The sequence below is a fragment of the Megalops cyprinoides genome, chromosome 16, assembly GCF_013368585.1.
Source record: "Megalops cyprinoides isolate fMegCyp1 chromosome 16, fMegCyp1.pri, whole genome shotgun sequence".
Classification (NCBI taxonomy): Eukaryota; Metazoa; Chordata; class Actinopteri; order Elopiformes; family Megalopidae; genus Megalops; species Megalops cyprinoides.
The window spans coordinates 6,543,726-6,562,254 of record NC_050598.1 but is presented as its reverse complement, the minus strand read 5'-3'; the positions used below and the strand labels follow the sequence as shown (position 1 = coordinate 6,562,254).

Genomic DNA, 18,529 nt, shown 5'->3' with positions numbered 1-18,529 from the left:
GAGGAACATGCCACCGCCCCTGTGGGGGAGTCGCGTGATCATGTCACCTGCTGATAGCAGCAACCTTTTCATGTGCCAGTTGGTTTTCTCCAAGCCAAAGGTCAGGTGTGGAGATGGTGTCTGTATTTTTAGAGCTGGTGTGGTGTGTTGCCACCCATCGCAGCTATTTTTTTGAAGTCTGAAGTGTGTGTTTTTTCCCTTTATTGAGGGCATTGTTATTTAGTTAGACCGGAGCACCTCCATACCTCTGACAGTGTGTGTGTGTGTCTGTGCTTTGTGGTGGGTCCAACAAAGACTAAACACTCATCACATGGGGCATTACCAGACACGCACAGTTGTTTTTGAATGTTTGAATGAAGGTAACATTTCTGACAGAGTTGGTGTCCCACACCACTGATAGGAATATATCTGTTAAAAGCGTCTGCTCATCTCTCTCTCTCTCTCTCTCTCTCTCTCTCTCTCCCTCTCCCTCTCCCTCCCGTTCTACAGGACCAGTCTAGTTCAGGGTGTGTCCTGCTCATTAGTGTTACCTGTCCCTCAGTGGTTGGCAAGCAGCTGTAGAATTACATGCATTACTCTGCTCTAATGTGTCTCATCCGTCTATCAAGTTGTAAATGGCTGAGGGCACCTGGTTTAGAGAAGGCTGTAAATCTCCTCCTGCATTCTATGCAGATTCTGTAACAACGTAGGCTACCTCTACATGTCTATATATATATTTCTTCACCTCTGTCTCAGACCAACAGGGAAGTATATGGATGTTTAATTTTTCCTTGGTGAAAAAATTCATTCGCTATTCTCTACAGGCTGAACAAAACCATCAGCTGTGACATTTAGGGTCCACAGACTAGAATGTCCTCTCTTCGTGTGTGCCACGTATTACGCAATGAAACAAAGCCTGAGCGCTCCCCAATCGCAGAGACGTGCTCTTATCCTCAGCAGAGATCTCGCAGTAGAGGGTGACTGCTTTGACAGCTGCTGTTGAGAGATTGGGGAACACCCACCTGCTGCGATAACACGTATTTTTCATTTTTCTTAATTTTTTCTTGAATTGCCGTCAGTACCTAGAGTCGCGCTAACTTCACCACCGATTCAGTAGTTCGCGTCTCAACTGCGCCGGAGCGCTATGAAGCGTTACCTTAACCGTTGCAGCCATGGTACTAATCACAGGGACATGGCAGCAGTTGACTACTAAACTATGAATAAAAATATAAATGATGTCACTGGCTTAAACCGTCCTTTTCCGAGTGTCTCTCCCCATCAAGGGCCAAGGGCCTTCACCCACCACACCCCCACCCCGGTCCTGATTGGAAGTGTGATTGAACATTTGAGTCAAATTGAGACGCAGTAGTTTCTGTAAAAGTTCATGGTTGTCGTTTTAAAATAAAAGGCGACTGCCTTTTAGCTTTATGAAACCGAACTTAAACCTGATCTCAGAAGGCACAGGGTGGACTAGATAGACCGGTTGGGCGGGGAAGTGGGGGGTCTCCTTGGAAGGTTGTGGGGGGTAAAGTTTCTGTAGCCAAACACCATAACGCTGCGACGTTTCCGCCACGTTAGGGACCGCTAAATGTGCAATTATATTTTATCAACAGAAAATAGTCATTGTGAAGGATTCAAAATCTCTTACGGTACGTGAGCCCCCGTGCCGGTATGGGAGATGTGACTTGCACACTGTTGCGTCTGGCATAGTTGGCAAAACAATTTTGATTATAGTAGTCGCATTTGACACCAAATGTACTGCTTTACATCCATCTACATACAAATATAGCAGGTTGGAAAAACTTACGAGAAGGCAATGTATCGAGGTTCGTTTCAAACACTGAAACGCTGCATTGGAAATCATGCTATTCTACTCTCCGTTTGGGTAACGGTCCGAAATCCAACCCGAATGGTAGCTGTCACCTTTGTCACATTTGCTTTCACACTGCTAAAAGAATGTGGCCATATGCGGCCTATACCACCTCCGAATGTGGACTGAAAGATCGGATCTCAGATCGGATCTTGGAGCGTTCACACCTGTAGGATACTTAGCGCTGTCCACTTGTGATCGGATCACCCAAGACACATGTTAATACCAGGTGTGAACATGGCCAAAGTCACAGATCAGATCAGCTTTCGCATTGGTACCTTGGCGGTATATAAACTGAAAATATTGGGTATATAAAATGAAAATATTAATTCTTGCGAACTGCGAATTGATAGTCTCAGTTGTATTATTCTGTTATTTGAGAAATAAACCTATTTCATTGTTAAACTTTAATACACGCACAATTTATATGAGCATTTTGGACCATGCAGTCAGTCAACCTGTGTGACCATAGAGTTTCTCATCTGATAAAATACAAAATGGTATTCGAACGATTCTGACACTTTTTACTAAGCAAGGTACCATGTTTGAAATCCATCTGGCAGAGGGTGTCAAATTAGAGCCAATAGAAGGAATTCTATAGAGGTCCCGCGTAGCATACAGAACAGCGCAGTGCTGAAGGCTCTGTGCTACCCTACCAAACACTCGCGAACGGTGAAAGACATTCAGATGACTTGTATTTCTAATTGTGTTTTTTCAACTCTGTCCGCTCGCGGTTCTTGGGCCACATGAAACAACTCGGTGTGCTGTTACATATTTTAGCCTCCCGGGTCTAGCACAAACACGCGTTCATTTCCAAATCGTAAGAGAACATATGTTCTTATCACCACAATCAACGTTTTTTTTTTTTTCACTCAACCGCGGTCGCTTAAAACAGAGAGCTTCCCCGTTCTTGCGTGACAGGGCGCGAGCAGCTGTGCCGTGAGTGTGCGTCAAATATGCGGCAAAATCCTGAGCAGTGTGGCTTTGCATCCATGCGTGGCGAGCATTCTCCAAAACCAGCCACCCACTCGCGCTCTCACCTGCGAGCAAACAACACCACTAGCAGACAGGCCTGTCTATGCAAAGTGGGAGTGGGAAGAGCTGGGGCAGAGGGTCAGATACGCAACAAGCGATCCGTGCGTGCGAACTCATTGGAGGGGGTGATCGCCGATTACGGGGATGCACATGATCACCTAACACAGGTTCAGCTGTACTTCAACTTTGAAAGGGAGCAGGATTTCTCACATTTGTAATACATTAAAATTTTTTGACCATTTTCGAAAACAGGTAGGCCTATAGTTTACGTCGAGCATGAGAAAGTGAACCAGACTGAGAAGGTATATAGATCATCTCCACCCATCTGTTGCAGCAATACGTCTGTAAACCAAAGATAACAAGAAATTACTTTACATTATTGGGGGAGGGCGCCTCTGGGTCGGAATTATGAGTGCGTATATGAAGTGACAGAATCCGGTTCCACTTCCTGAACATGAAAGCTACGGCTAATGTAGTCTAGAACCTGATTTAACTCTTCTTCGGTTATGCTTGAGCGTATGTAAGTAGGCGGATGGAATGACACTGCACAGTCCGTGTTTGCCTTTCGTGCAGAAAAGGAGTGGTTCCCCCAGCTTTCCCAGGAATTCAGGTAAATACACACGCGTCTCCATAGCGACGTCTGATGTGGAGTTGACGAAAGTTTTTTTTTTTTTTTTTTTTACACAATGGGAATCTCTCAACAGGTGGTTCTACTGCGCACATGTTAACCTATGTAAAACGTACCGCACTGTTCAATAGGATTTATACCTGTTTTGCGTGTGATGACGCAATGTATAATTATTTAGCCTACGTTGACTTAATCGCGTGACCCCAATTTCTTGTCAGAGGAGTGCCATGCTCTCTCCCACGCAGCCAAGTCACGACCGCGCTACTTCGTTTTCCCAGCTCAAGGAAGCTATGGTAACCACTTGTCCAAGCCTCACTGCTCGTTGCTAAGAGATTCTATGTATTCTACCATAAAATCCGACACCCCCCCCCCCCACCCCCCGCCCGTCCATCCACCCATGACCAGCATAACCTCACAGCATATCCGTACACACCGTCTAATCGATACTTTTAACACATCAAATCATGAACACAAAAAGTTGCCCGCTATTAAGTGAAATATATAGCCGATATCGTTTTCCGTATTAGTTGTCCAATTACTGTCACCCTTGCTCCCAATTCTTTCAAGATGAACAAAGTATTTGATTTGTCAAGTCACCTTGCCAAATGTATACGAGGGCATTAGTAGCTCATTGAGGTTGTTGCGTAAATGATTGTGTAATGTTTTAAGAACAAATACCAACATGTCATCCTCTAAGTTGTTTTACCGTCTGTGTGGTCGATGTGAGAAATGTCAAATTGGTCAAGCTTCAATGTTGCAGATTATGAAATCAGACACATTCGACAACAAATTGGTTTTTGGTTGTGGTTTTATTGTGTTGATTTTAACTAAAAGGGGGTAGGAACTGTGTTGGAACTGTAGAAACCCTTTTTATGGTGTGTCCTACAGCTGGGGTTGCCCGGGGAAACGGGTGAAGGGGGTAGGGGGTGAATGTCGGATGGGTGCGTGTGTTTACAACCGCCTCCTCCCCTTCCCCCTAAAACTCTCATCCTCTTCCCTGCTCCCATCCCCTCCCCTTGGCCTCCGATTAGCCGATGCTAGCTCTCCAATTTCCATGAGAATAGCGACGAGCAGTGAAAGGGTTAAGCCTGGACCGGAGAAGAAGGGAGACGAAGCCCCCGAATGCAACGCTAATTTTCTGCCCGGCGGGGGACCGAGAGAATGGGAACAAAGCACTCCGGGGGGAGGCGCTGAGGACTCAGCGGCTTTACTATGTGCACCTGCGAGCTCAAAAGCGGCGGACAATGCGCCTCCGAAACGGCCAATTACGGCCGGGCGAGCCACCCGCTTTCTCTTCGCAGAAAAGGGGGAAGGGGAAGGGGGGACTGAGGGGAAAAAAGAAAGAAAAAGTGAATTTAAAAGAGCGCGAGAGAAGAAAGTAATGATCGCCCCTAAACCTTTCTCCTCGTAGCTCCCTAGCTCGGACACCCGCGCTCTCACCAACTTTTTTGTCTACTTTTTAAGATGCCTGCCACAAACTTTTTTCCTTTTGTATATGTCAGCTTAAAGACACTCCCACTCCCCCGGGTTTCCATAAAACATAAGGAGGGGGTTCATTTGACTAAGCACAGGCCAACTAAATCTGTCCACTTTCTGAAGATGCGCTGGTTAATTAATGTCTTTGAACATCTGTTTTACTAATGGAGCAGACTCAGACCAAACTAAAAACTACAAATAACACAGTGTTCAGGAAAAGACAACTCAGAGAAAATCTATAATAACTAAAGTAGTCTTAGTATTTCTATTTAGGGCCAGCACTAACATTTTTGGCTCCTTTTTTCAAATATTTTTCTCAGCAATCATAACCTCAAAGTCAAGAAAACTTCATAAGGAAAGCTTTATCATCAAAATCAGACCCACCCCCATATGTAAAACTGTCAAAAATGTTCATTCGACTTACATGTTCAGGCAAGCTAATGGTGTACCAAATTAATTGTAATTTACTGAAAAAATCAGAAATATATGCGGTCTTAGAACTGATCCATTGATTGCAATTCCTAAGGAATGTATATGAATGAACTTGCCTTGCCTAACCCTCAGTTTGAACAAATTTGCTGTTAACCAAAGATTTTCTTCTCTAGTTACAGTTTCACATGTGTGGATAACACACATCACAGTTGCACGTGTGAGTAACCACTACAGTTGAGTGCAGAGTTCTGTACTGTCTGTGAATCTATCGTATGGCTAGCCATGGGCTTATTTTAATAGTTTTTCTGGGTCACAGCGCAGGTGAAACACAGCCAAAGCACCCTTCTTCACATGTGGATCATCTCATCTAATTAACCTAGCGTTCTCTAATTATACACCAGTTTTCTTTGTGACTCAAAGTGAACCTTAATCCAAGTGTGGTGTTGTGCATGGCTTACAAGCATCATTTTCTTAAAGCAAATTGGTTCATAGGATACAGTCCCTCTCAAGGCCATGGTGGGAAAGTGTAGACAGGGGCTAACTTGGGATCGGTTGAAATGACACAGGAACAGGGGTAAAATTTTAAAAATGTTTATTACTTTTTTGTCATTGTCATATGGTCTTGACATGGTTTCTTTAAAACACAACATACCCTTAGTATAAGGGCCTTTCAGAAAGGGGAAAACAAAAACTTACTATACAGTTCAAAGCTGCAAGACTCCAGTCTCACAATATTTACAAGCACAGGATTATTAATATACTAAAATGGAAAAAAATACAAAATAAAAGTTTACAATACAAAGTTAATGCAGTTGCACACTTGGATTGCAATGTAAACATTCACTTGTTTCATTATTATTTTAATATAAATTACAGTATTTAGACCCCTTTTGACTTAAGTTTAAAAAATAAGTAGTACTAAGGACATCCTTTAAAAAATGCAAACAAGTGTTTGTGTTGGAGTGGAGTGCACAGTGCCAGGGCTGTCTAGACTTAATTGATTAAATGAATCAATTAACAGATGCCTCCACCCCTCATATGTATATCCACTCCCATGTCAGCAGGAAATTTAAACTCCAAATTCCTCAACTACTTCAAAATCTTTAGCAGCACCAGTTAACTAGTCAAGGATTCGGGTTAAAAAAAAAATCAATAACAGTTCCGAAGGGAAACATATTGTTTACACCCAAGTCAACTGTCTTGTTTGAGCCAGTGACTACAGTGAAATGCAATTTCATATAGCTGTATTGTGACACCACACAAGAAGTTGGTGAATGGGATCCTGTGAGTGGTGACTAGACGATCACCACATAGAGAAAATCTGGCCAATCAAGATATTGAGTGCGCCACAATTGCAGTGGAAATGATGTAAGCACTACTTTACTGAAAATCAAATGAGAAGACCACCTTTGTTTGCTCCTACCACAGTTGTCTTGATCAACCAAGGGGCAGGGCTTTTACCACTGTGTCTTTCAGATCTAACGATCTCTCGCAAGATTGTCCAATAGGATTTCCTTATATTATCCCATGGGATTGGTTACAAAGAACATGGATTTTTCCCGTTACAGCTGGAGCTGAGATGCCCAAAATAAAACTCATTTTACACTTTCACACTCAGTCAGCACAAGTGTAAAAATTCTGTGCATTCCTCCCAGTTCTTTCTCCTGGCTGTTGCCTTCTTCCACATGGACTGCTGTCTCAAACGATCTTCACCAGTCCATAATCACAAACACAAAGTCACACGATTTGCATGTTTCTGGCCTAGGACGATCCTGATTGGTTGGGCACGATGATAACGGCATAGACAGTCCCTTCCTGTGTGTCTGACAACCCCCCTCCCCACCTCAGACGTTGGTCTGCACATCAGAGAACAGTTCTGGGGTCCAATCACAAGTATGGTACCAAGGAAATTTAATGTTAAAGACACCATTATTTTAGTTAAAAAAAAAGAAATATACATTTTCAGCATGGTTGGCTATGTACACCATCCCTTCATACTGGGAAGGAACAGAAAAGAGCAATAGGGGAAGGGGGAACAGTGGAGGGGCAGACGGAGACATGAGAGTGGGGAGGGCTAAGAGGAACGAAAGCAAATGAGTGAGATGGAGGGATCATTGGAAGATAGAGTGGGGGCTCAAGAAGGGGGGGGGGGGGTGATACAGTGGTCAGCAGTAGGAGTACAGGGTTTCGGGGCAAGGGAGGAGGAGGGGACGTGCCCTTTTGTGAGTCCCAGTGCCAGTCTTCAGTGCCAGGGTGTCAGATGTGGGTCAGGGGCACTGTTCCGCTGAGGTAATGCTGCTGCACACTGGAGTAGCCCCTCTGGGCAGCTGGGTCGGTCGTGTCGCCTCCTGGGATGTACATGCTGATCATGTCTCGCAGGTCCCCTTGCAGGGCCCCACGGTGGTGGTTGGGGGCCCCGGTGGGAGAGTGCGAGACCGGCTCTGGCTTCACCATCGACATCACTGGGCTGGGCTGCTGGGGGCTGCTGCTGTAGGACATGGGGCTACAGAGGAAGAAGGGGAGGAAAAAAAAGAGGGAGAAATTAAGAATAAAATATCAGAGCAGTCGCAGGAGTTCTAGTGAAGAAAAATATTAAGAGTGTCTCAAGCGCACTATGAATATTCCATTTTCAAAGCAGTTGAGTTTGGAAATATTCATATTCCCAGCGGATATCCACATAAGCATTAGCCCGGTCAATGTCCACAGGTTTTTTTTTTTCAAACCCAAAAAGTCTTAATCATACATGTTGTTTTTGCACCTTTCAGTGTCAGAAACCATTATCTGTAGTCCAGACAATATGTGAAACCAAAGACCTCAGATATCAAAGTGCTGCTGTAGCCCTGCAGATCTACATCAATCCATTATATTTGATCTTCAATTACAAAGGTAATTAGAAAAACTAATAAAGGGTGTTGTTATCAGGACAACTTGCAAGCATACTTCACGCTTCACGCTTTTATATGGCTGGAAACTAGCAAGCAAGCCTGGGTTACCTTCCTCAAGTGCATTCAGGTCCAAGACCACAAAAACAAATTCTAGGAAGGAAACTACCTTGACTCTAGCAGACACGGAAATGGAGATAGCAATGGATGGGGGGTTGGGAGAGCAATTTATAAATGGGTAAAGACAAAGAGAGAGGGTACTCCACACAGTGGATTTTTTAGGCTGTGGAGGGGGATACCACTCTAAGTTCAAAGGACTGCCACATAAATGGAAGAGGTGGGTCAGCACATGGCAGGTGGCGATGGAGGGTGGTGGTGGGCTAATGCTATCAATATTTGACACAATCAAGAAAAAAAAACGGGGGTAAAAGCTTTTTCTCACAGAAACTTCAATCTCCTTACTCACCTGTACAGACAGGACTGTAAACTAAACTAAAAAAAAAAAAATGCAGGAAGCCCCTGCTTAGCCACTGATGTGGAATAGCTGTTCATCTTCATGGGGCCTGTGACTGATTGCACTGTCCAACATGAACGGACATACTAGAAAAACAACTAGCTCAGCTTAAAACATGAAGCCCCCCGCAAGCTGTGGCAAGAGTGGCAGTCAGTGACACTAAAGTTGGTGGTTTGCGAGTCTCTGGATTTCTGTTTACGAGACCACATACACACGGCAAGTTTGAACAGGACATACCACCCACGTAACCAGCTCACCGCCGCGATTAAAACACGAGATCTCGGAGACCGTTGTCATCATCCTTAGATGACTAAATGCGCCCGATAACATTGCAGGAAGCAAAGACGCTGTGTTAAAACGGCCCTTGGAACCCCGCTCTCACTGTGCTTGTACGTTTGCTGACTTTCAACAGGAGGAAACCGGCCTCTTTGGCCACCTGTTGCGCGGGACTGAATGTACAAACAACATCTCAATGGACCCACTCCAATGCTTCACTGGATGTTCCCCAGCTCTTTGAGAAAGCGGTACCAAGGTGCACCAGGGAATTGTGTGTAGATGACCACACACAGCGCTTTCCCATAATGCACCACACTGCACCTGCTGCACTCAGCCCTTGAGAGCTGGAACAGAACAGCACTGATCTGATGTTTACCGTTGTAGAGAATTATGCTTGGGAAGAAATTGGCATTGTCGTCTCTGTAACGAATCCGCGTCATCTCATTGAAATATTTTTGACCTTAATATACATAAATACTTACATAATAATTCATAAAAAAACTTAAGTATATACATAATTACACAAATGCTATAAAAAGGAATAAAAAAAATATATCTATATATGTTTATTTTTGTCAAACAACTGTTTGCAAAAAGTTCAACTTCAGAATAGCTAAAACAGAATAAACCACTGAAAACGACGTGGTAGCCTACCATACAGCTCCCCATGTATAAAAACGTTAGTTCTGCGAAAAGGCATACCTGTACATGAAAAATGTTACGATCGACGATCTTAAAAGCCACGTATTGAAGTAAATAAACAGAATAAACATTATGGAAAAGCAATTGCTTCCAACTGCAGGGTACATACAGATGCAATTAGGAACAGAGAAAACGTTCTCAGAATTTTTGATATGTGGACAGTAATTTTACCTCTAACAAACTTTTGCTCACAGGATACAAATCGTGCAAATGACCGGTATTTTTATCTGAACATTAAATCTGTGCGAAAACTTACTTTATATTAAGCATTGCAAGGATTAGGATATGGAGGATCAATCCAAATAATATTTCGTCCCTAGTCGCTTAAAACGTTTATCTTAAGATACTAATAAACAGTAAATTGGAGGTTATAGTCATAAAACTTAACCAGAAGTTTAGTTACATTTCCCAGTCTTGACTGACATATTGTGGCCATAGAAATAATTCAACTTACAACCTCTCCCGTTAGTTCGATTTGTGCCTCAGTTATTAGCCTACGCAAATATTACGCAAGAATATTTCAAAAATAACTATTATAAACTACTCTATAATTAACAATTTAATTTAACGTGCTTAAAAGTGATTTAATTTCTGTGTTCAAAACAAGGAAATGTCGGGTATACGGTATCATTTGTAAGTCCGTTTTAAAAAAGGGGTACAGTTGCCCGCATACGGTAAATACAATAATAATACAGGTAAACCTTCCCAAAATATGATGTCGTTTATACACTCAAAACTATGTTTTAGTGGCATGCACAGTGTATCAAACACCTGTTTGCATCATGAGTAGGCCAACACTAATGTCAATTTCATGCGACCTGGAGTTCGATATTACGGAGTTGGGGGGGAAAAACATTATGTATCTGGTCAACTTCTTGGACACGGCTATAGTAAATTTATTTATAATTAAAGCACTAAATTAAAACAAAAAAACAAACTTTTGTTAAGCAACGAATAAAGCTGATGCCTTTCAGTTTCCACTCAACAAATAGAGAGCGTCCTTATAAGTACATAGAAGCAAATAAAGCACAGTGTTTTGGAGTCGGGTAAACAGTCACAAAAACACGTTAGATTGTTACTTATTCGTTAACAATACACAAACAAACACACGACACTGACAATTTACTGACAAGCAGGTACCTGCTCTATGTATTATATTGTAGTGGAACATGCTGCTTGATCAGAGCATTGTATGCGCAGATCCACTGTGTTATTGTAGTTATTGCACTGTATGGGCGCCTTAATCTACACATTTATGTCAACTATAAAACTATCCAGATGAGTAATCTCCGCACCGCATGCTCTGACCTGAAGCCTGGGAAGGTGTAAGGCCTTCTGTGATGATATATGAAGGCAATTAATAATCATGTAAGAATAAAACTCTGAAGTAGGTGTTGCGTTTATTTTGAGAAAATCCACATTAGAGTTACAAGGCATAGTTCGGATTACAGGGTTGCAGTCATATCTTGAATTTGAGTCTGAAAGAATAATTAGACGAATTTAGAAGAAGAATTGTGTTTTTGAGCAACTCACCTGTACGAGTTGGCTCCGTTCATGTACGTCTGTGCGGTAGCCATAGCTGGGGGATACTGCAAGGCCGACAGGTCGTAGCGGTGGAGCTGCTGGGGATATCCGAGGGCTTCGCTCTGCATGCCCGCATACCCCCCAGTGGGCCCCCATCCGTAGCTCTCCATTCTAGGGCTTCCACCTGGACCCTGAGCAGCTGCTGCAGCCAAGAGGTTACCGGCCGACAGTGGGTATTTGCCAACGGGGTTGTCTTTCTTCAGTAACGGCTTACTCTTCCGGCGAGGCTTGTACTTGTAGTCGGGATACTCCTTCATGTGCACCGCTCGCAGCCGCTTGGCCTCGTCTATGAAGGGCCTCTTTTCGGCGTCTGTCAGCAGCTTCCACTCCGCCCCGAGGCGCTTGCTAATTTCCGAGTTGTGCATTTTGGGGTTCTCCTGTGCCATCTTCCGCCGCTGACCCCGCGACCACACCATGAAGGCATTCATAGGGCGCTTCACCTTGTCCATGGGATCACCACCGGACGGGCATACTGGCTTGGCTCCGGGGTGGTTGCCCCCTACAACGCCGCTCACAGGAGACATCCCCTGGCCCGGCTGATGGGAAGGTGGCGGACCCGAGGATTTCAGTTCGTGTTCCATCATGCTGTACATTTTTGAAGGTTTATTTCTTATTGTTTATACGAATAAACTAGCAGCAGTAAGTGTCTAATCAAATTGCCCTAAAAATCTAAAACAGTGGATTTTGTCAATGTGCAATCTTAAATATCAAGTCAAACAAATTTAACAGGCGCAGGTGTTTGTCTCTGCCGCCAGCCGCCGGTTATGCTGAACCGGCGTGAAAACTGAAGCAATTATCGGATCTTGAACGTCCACACGCTCGCTACGCACGCACATGAACTCTGACTTGCGTTAAACTAGTCATAACTCTTCAGATGAGCAAAACAACTTTTCGAAAGAAGTTGCGAAAGTTTACCGCGGCAAAAAATAATCAGCACGCGCAACTTCATTCATATAAGATTTCGCTCCCGCACGCTGCTCAGTCATCCACTTGCATGGTATCAACTCACCTTAACTAAAGATATCTGCGCGATGACAAAAAAGTTCTTCCTCTTGCTCTCATGCGGGTTTTTAGTGATGATAGTATTCCGGGCTGGACCAATCCCATCGCGCGGTCCTCCCCCCGCTCCTTCCACTCGCCATTTGCATCACTAAACAAAAAGGGGCGCGGCGAACTTTGAAAGCACTTGTTGGAGGAGAACAAACTCGACAGCGGGATTGCGCGTGTAAGGAGGCAGGGAACAGTGACGTAGGCCTACCGCTTGCCTATAGGCCTCGTTAAACTTTATTTTCTGCACCAAAACCTTAACATGTGTTGTAAGATTTGATATACTATGATACACCAGCTGGAGTAGTTCCTATTCAGAAATAAAAACATTGTGGCTCTAGTGTGGCCATCACCAGAAGGCTGCGGCCTGTCTTACACCATCAAAGCCACACACACACATATATATATATATATATATATCCATGTATGTATTTTATAACACCTCATATTCGGTTTCTGATTAGTGTAGTACTTGTTTTGCCTGTATGATTAGATATTAGTAGGGATGTGAGAAAATTGGAAGGAGAGAGGTGCATCCAGTTTGTACTGTTTCAGCTCACACTTGAGGCCTCCCTTGGGTTTGCACTATTTGTTAGCCACTGCTACCTGAACAGGGTCCTAATGGGGAACACTGGCAACACAAGCATTGTTTTGCAGCACAACACAGACCCTTATTGTAATACACTTACTATAAGCACAGGACTCATATTTGTATAATCTCAGGGTGCTGTGCTGGTTTGTACTGGACTCCTCTAAAATTCCTAGGACATACGTTTTAAACATTTTTATCAGTGATTCTCTGAAGCAAAACACATTGTATCAAGGACAGTTTAGCAAAATGGAGGGACGGCCTCTTCTTGTTTCACCCCTCATCTTTTTCGGGTGCACCCCCTGTGGAGGTTGCTACCTTAATGAGCCCAGGTGCAAGAGAAGATCAGCTGCTCCTCCTTAATACCTCGTTAAGCCAGACGGTTTCTATGGCTGTCACTTTGCACCTCCATTGTGAACGGGGCGCTTCCACAATAGAATAATAACAGGGACAGGAGCAACAGGCTGAGCTGAAGCATCTAACATGGACATACAGCTTTCTGTCAGCCCCCCTTACAGTTTAGTACTGTCGAACATACACACACTCACTCACACACTCACTCACTCACTCACTCACTCCTCACTCACACACTCACTCACTTTCTCTCTCAGCCCTCATTTCAATTTCCTTTATTGGAAGTTGAAGTACATTTTGTAGATATTACCAAAGCATAATACAAAAAGAGATGGACTAACAAATAACTCGACATGTAATCCAATGCGCATAAAGACTAGAACAGAATGATCATTTTCTGTTTTAAATAACAGGGTTAAGTAATTCCCAGAACATTTTATTTCCAATTCCTGGGTGTTCCTTTGTGAGCTCGTATGAAGACACCTGTGTTCTATGCCATGACAGAAGCTCAGTTCACCTTTGAAAAAAATAAAAAAGGTGTTTAACCAACAATGCCAAACATACTGATAAGGCCCACAATAACTTTCAGATTGAAGACCCTGGCACAGACTTATTCAGAACTTTGAACCCACGCACACAGTAATGAGAAAAGATCAATCAAGTGCAAACAGTATTACCTTTCTTGGCCAAGAACCAACCGCCCATATGGGTATGGCATTAGCAATCTCCAATAATAAGCAAAGTGGGTGCATGGGTCAAAACTCACTTGACTCCAGCCCTAAAGTATGCATGAGCTGACTCTGAACTGACGCTGAGTGTGTGTACAAGGAAAGGCAGGCTATAAACACAATGGAGATCACAGGGAGACATTGACCTTAAAGTTAACACAGCTAAGAATAGAATATTTCTCTGTGTGTATGTGTCAGGGATCTTTGTTGATCTCCATGGGTACATTGCTGTATTGCCAGTCATTCCTCACTGGGTCTCTGACTGCAAGTTCCAAAGAGTATAAAGCAAACAGTGGTATAAACCAGTCTAGCAATAATGTCATGACACGAGATGTGGAAGGCAAGGCAGGAGAAACAGTGAAAATGTTCATACGATCCAAATTAGGTTGAAGGAATTAGTCTATGAAGTAAAGGCAACTATGTCTGAAGCAAATGGGCACCAAATTCACACGCATCACTTCTAATCAAATGCACTTTAGTCAGAGTTACAATTTGGCACAGACTGAATACATACACGGTCATTTGTTAGCAATTAAGAAGACAATTCATGACATTACATTATTGTCATTTGGCAGATGCATTCCCTGGTATTCAGATGACACAGTGCATCTAATAAAACGGCATGAAAAGCTGCACAAACAGAACACCACTAACCACACATGAACAAGCATCAGTGCTAAATATATTGCTGAGATCACAATTGTGTGCCTAGAATGGTATGTAAGGTCAAAGCAATACAACTTCCATCTGCAATCTTCCCCTGGATATGATCCTGTCTCTGTGTGTCTGTGTGCCTTTGTGAGGGTTACTCAAAGACACCCTAGTTGTATGTTGTTGTACATGTGCAGTCCAGCTCCTTTTGATCACTGTGAGTGTTTACATCCATGTTTTGTACATATGTGGTGCTACTGTTGTGTATAGTGCAGTTGTATGAGTGCATGTAGTGGAGCTCTTTGGGTTTGGGTGTGTGTGTCAGTGCTTGAGATGCAGGTGTGAGTAGTGTGCGTGTATAGTGCAGTTGTATGAGTGCATGTAGTGGAGCTCTTTGGGTTTGGGTGTGTGTGTCAGTGCTTGAGATGCAGGTGTGAGTAGTGTGCGTGTATGTTTCTGTGCATGACTGACAGTTACGCCCTGACACCAGTCAAACCCGGGATTGTGGGGCTCCGCTCTCCCGTTTCCGTTTCCAAGACAACCCCCTCTGGAATCTTTTCCAATTCTCCCTCCCTTTCTCCTTTCTCTCTCTCCCTCTGTTGCTCCCTCTTATTGCTGTTCAACCTTCCCAGTTGCTTTTTTTAAAAATTCTTTTTAAGAAAAACAACCACACAACTCAAAATATTTCTCTCCCCCTCTCTCTTTTTCTCTCCCTCTCAGACACCACCACCAACAACTACCTTCTACCCATTGTCTATGCAAAATTTTCTCTGTTCCAGAGCTTGACATTCTAAAACCAAAGCAAGTTACAACAAGGGTTTCATTCCAACAGACTAACTAAGCTCAAAGCCCAGACCACAGTTTTCCTCTGCTCAGTTTGTCTTCCAGCATTTGCACAATTGTGAATTATCAGTCCATGCACTCTTTGAAATCACTGATGCCATTTTCTTTGATGAACTCAGCAGTGACTCCAGACAGAGACATAATGCTTTGAAATGACTTTCTTTTCTGGGGTACATTTATATGTCCTGTGTTGTTAATAACCCCAATGATTAAGCCTGTCTGTTCTAGTATCCAATCTATCCTAGAATACTGTCTATGTTGTTGTAGTCATTTGCCTGTGTAATGCATAACTTGCGTTAAGCCTAACACTTGTCACACTGTCTCATCTCTGCTGTCTCAAAACACTGAAATACGACCACTTTCATTAAAAGGTACATTGACACTACTCTGTTGTCCCTAGCTATACAGAATACATCAAAACATTAAGCCAAAATCTTCAAATTTATTAATTTCTGTACGGGAGAAAGAGTTTTTTCCCCATACGGTTGCATTAAATGTTTTTCATCGTCAGTCATTTTAGTGGTGTGGTAGTTTCGGGGTCATTAAGACGCAATTATTCTGACACCTCGAGTGTTACTCTGGGCGTATTGCCGCATCTGCCTTTCTGACAAGGTGCTAATGGGCGATACCTTCGTTGATGTCCGTTGTCGCCTTTTTTTGGAACGACTATCTGGATGACTGGATCGCTCGCGGAGTTACTGCATCCCCACCCCCGTTCTCCACTGAACATTTGCATCAGTGTTATGTTCACAGTAGCTGTATGTATCAATCACAATGCGAGGTCACGGCAGGAGGGCCACAAGCCAGCGCTGCGCATGATGTTTGCGAACGTGAAAACGCGCGCGTCAGTAGTAGACTACTAGTCTGAACAAAATGTGTTTCTAAGTAGTTTCTACACTATATTATCTGCTAAAAGTGCGGATTAAGCACAACATTTTTAATCTAACTTTATGTTAATATAAATCCATACTGAAACGTCATGTAACAGTTTCTAAGAATTATGTAATAACAGAATATACTTGTTCATCGTCACATATGAAATGTGGACGACGCAAAAGTGGCATTGCAGTCCAGTGAAGGATAAAATATTTTAAATTACGTGTAAGAAGTCGACTCAATAAAACACATGTTAAGGTTTATGTTCATGTCGATTTTATTTCGTTTAGTGGAAATGTACTACAATAATTTAACAACACGGGCAATTGCTTTAGGCTAAACAGCTTTGTGCTTGATAGTATTTGCGTCATAGCTGCCTTCTACACAAAAAAACAAACTAATTATATTTTCCATTGACAAAAAAACTTTCGGTGACGTATGGAATGCACAAAACGGGTGTGTTCCGATGTGTGTGAAAGTCCCATACAGTTGTTACGTAATACACGCAGTTATGTGGTCTCCCTTATGCTTAAGAGCATGTTATTTTGTGATTATTTATTGTAAGGAGAGGGACACCCCGGGGATTCCTCCAACCACATGGCAATCCTACAGAAATAAACGAGAGGGAAAGAAAGCTAGAAGAAAAAAACAGGCAGAATAAAGAAATGGATAATGGGAATGAAAGATGAGAGCGAAATAAAGAGGAAAAGAGTAGGAGAAGGCTGTAGAGAGTGGAAAGAGAGATGAAGAAAAGAGGAGAGCTGAAGAAGAAAACTGGGGTGGTGTGGAGGGGGAGAGAAAGTGCCTCAGTCCTCTATGACAAGCCGATTGAATAGCCCCCTATTCTCCCTCTCACTCCTCTCTTCTCATGTAAATGGTTTCTTCAGTTTCCTAGCCATCCGTCACAGGGCAAAAAGACCCTGGCAGGCCCTTTACGAGCCTCCCACTCGCATAATCCCCTGGCCCACAATCGGGCAGCCAGCAGGGGGGAGAGGGAGGTGGTGGCGGGGGTTACAGCCAGGGAGAAAGTAGTGATCGGGCCACCTACACTGAACAAGAATGATCAAAACATCACATATTATAAGGTTCTGAGAGGGGGTGGAGGGGAGTATGGACTTATTATGAGAGGAGAGACTATGGAGGGAGAGGGAACAGGGTATAGAAACGGCAAGGGTGGGGGAGAAGGAGCAGGGGAAGTTATCCTGGGTGGATGGCAACAGGAGGGAGTCAGAGGGTTTAGGTATACGTTGAAAATGAAGGAGGGAAAAATCTAGAAGAAGGGAGTGCTTAGCCTGTGAATGAGAATCTTTTTTGACGGGAATGAGAGAGAGAGAGAGAGAGAGAGAGAGATGTGGCTAAATCTCCACATACAAAAAAGGGCCTTCAATGACAGTATGACAATCTGTGACACAAGCATCCTGAAGATAACAGAAGGCAAGAGGGAGGTGAGAGTGGGAGTTTGGTGGGGGGATACTTTTGTTGGTGACATCTGGAAGGAGGTCACAGAAGGTCGGGGGGTGGTAGCTGCATACATGTTTCATCCTCCTGCACCTTATCTCACAAACACCCCAACAACGCATCCAGAGAGTCCAGTTTGCGTTTCACTTGTACCACTATTCATTTACGTTGAAAACTTCATCTCATTGTGTAAACAATGACCTCTGGTGGAGAAATAATTGAATTACACCTTTGTATTAGAATACAAAGGCGTCTGATATCATAATCCTTTTGGAATTGCGCACGGTGTATGTAACGCTTGTCAGTACAATTTGCAACGCAGGCCTTGACCTTAGAATAATGGAAATCATCACATTTTCCATATTCATTATATTCCACAGTGATTATCGTCAAAAATGTTTTATGTTCAGTGCAAACAGTTTGGGGGCTTCGTTTGACGAGTTTGTAGCCTACTGATACAGTCGAAAGATCGACGAAAGCTCACGACTCGACACGAATCTTACCATTGATTTAGATTTATTTCAGTATTAGTTGCATTGTTTTATTATGCGTTATATTTCCTATTCTATAAGACTTATTCAGCCCTCACTCAACATTCAACCCTT

The 18,529-nt window shown here is 43.3% G+C and overlaps 1 protein-coding gene across 1 annotated transcript; it reads right to left on the bottom strand.

Annotated features, from left to right (window-relative positions):
* Positions 1–6,310: 6,310 nt before the first annotated feature.
* On the bottom strand, positions 6,311–12,415 carry sox19b (SRY-box transcription factor 19b). Its single transcript, XM_036547883.1, has 2 exons — positions 11,328–12,415; positions 6,311–7,923 (listed from the first exon to the last, which is right to left on the bottom strand). Exons 1-2 carry the CDS (start codon positions 11,969–11,971, stop codon positions 7,677–7,679), a joined length of 891 nt encoding a protein of 296 aa, XP_036403776.1. The 5' UTR covers positions 11,972–12,415; the 3' UTR covers positions 6,311–7,676.
* Positions 12,416–18,529: the final 6,114 nt, after the last annotated feature.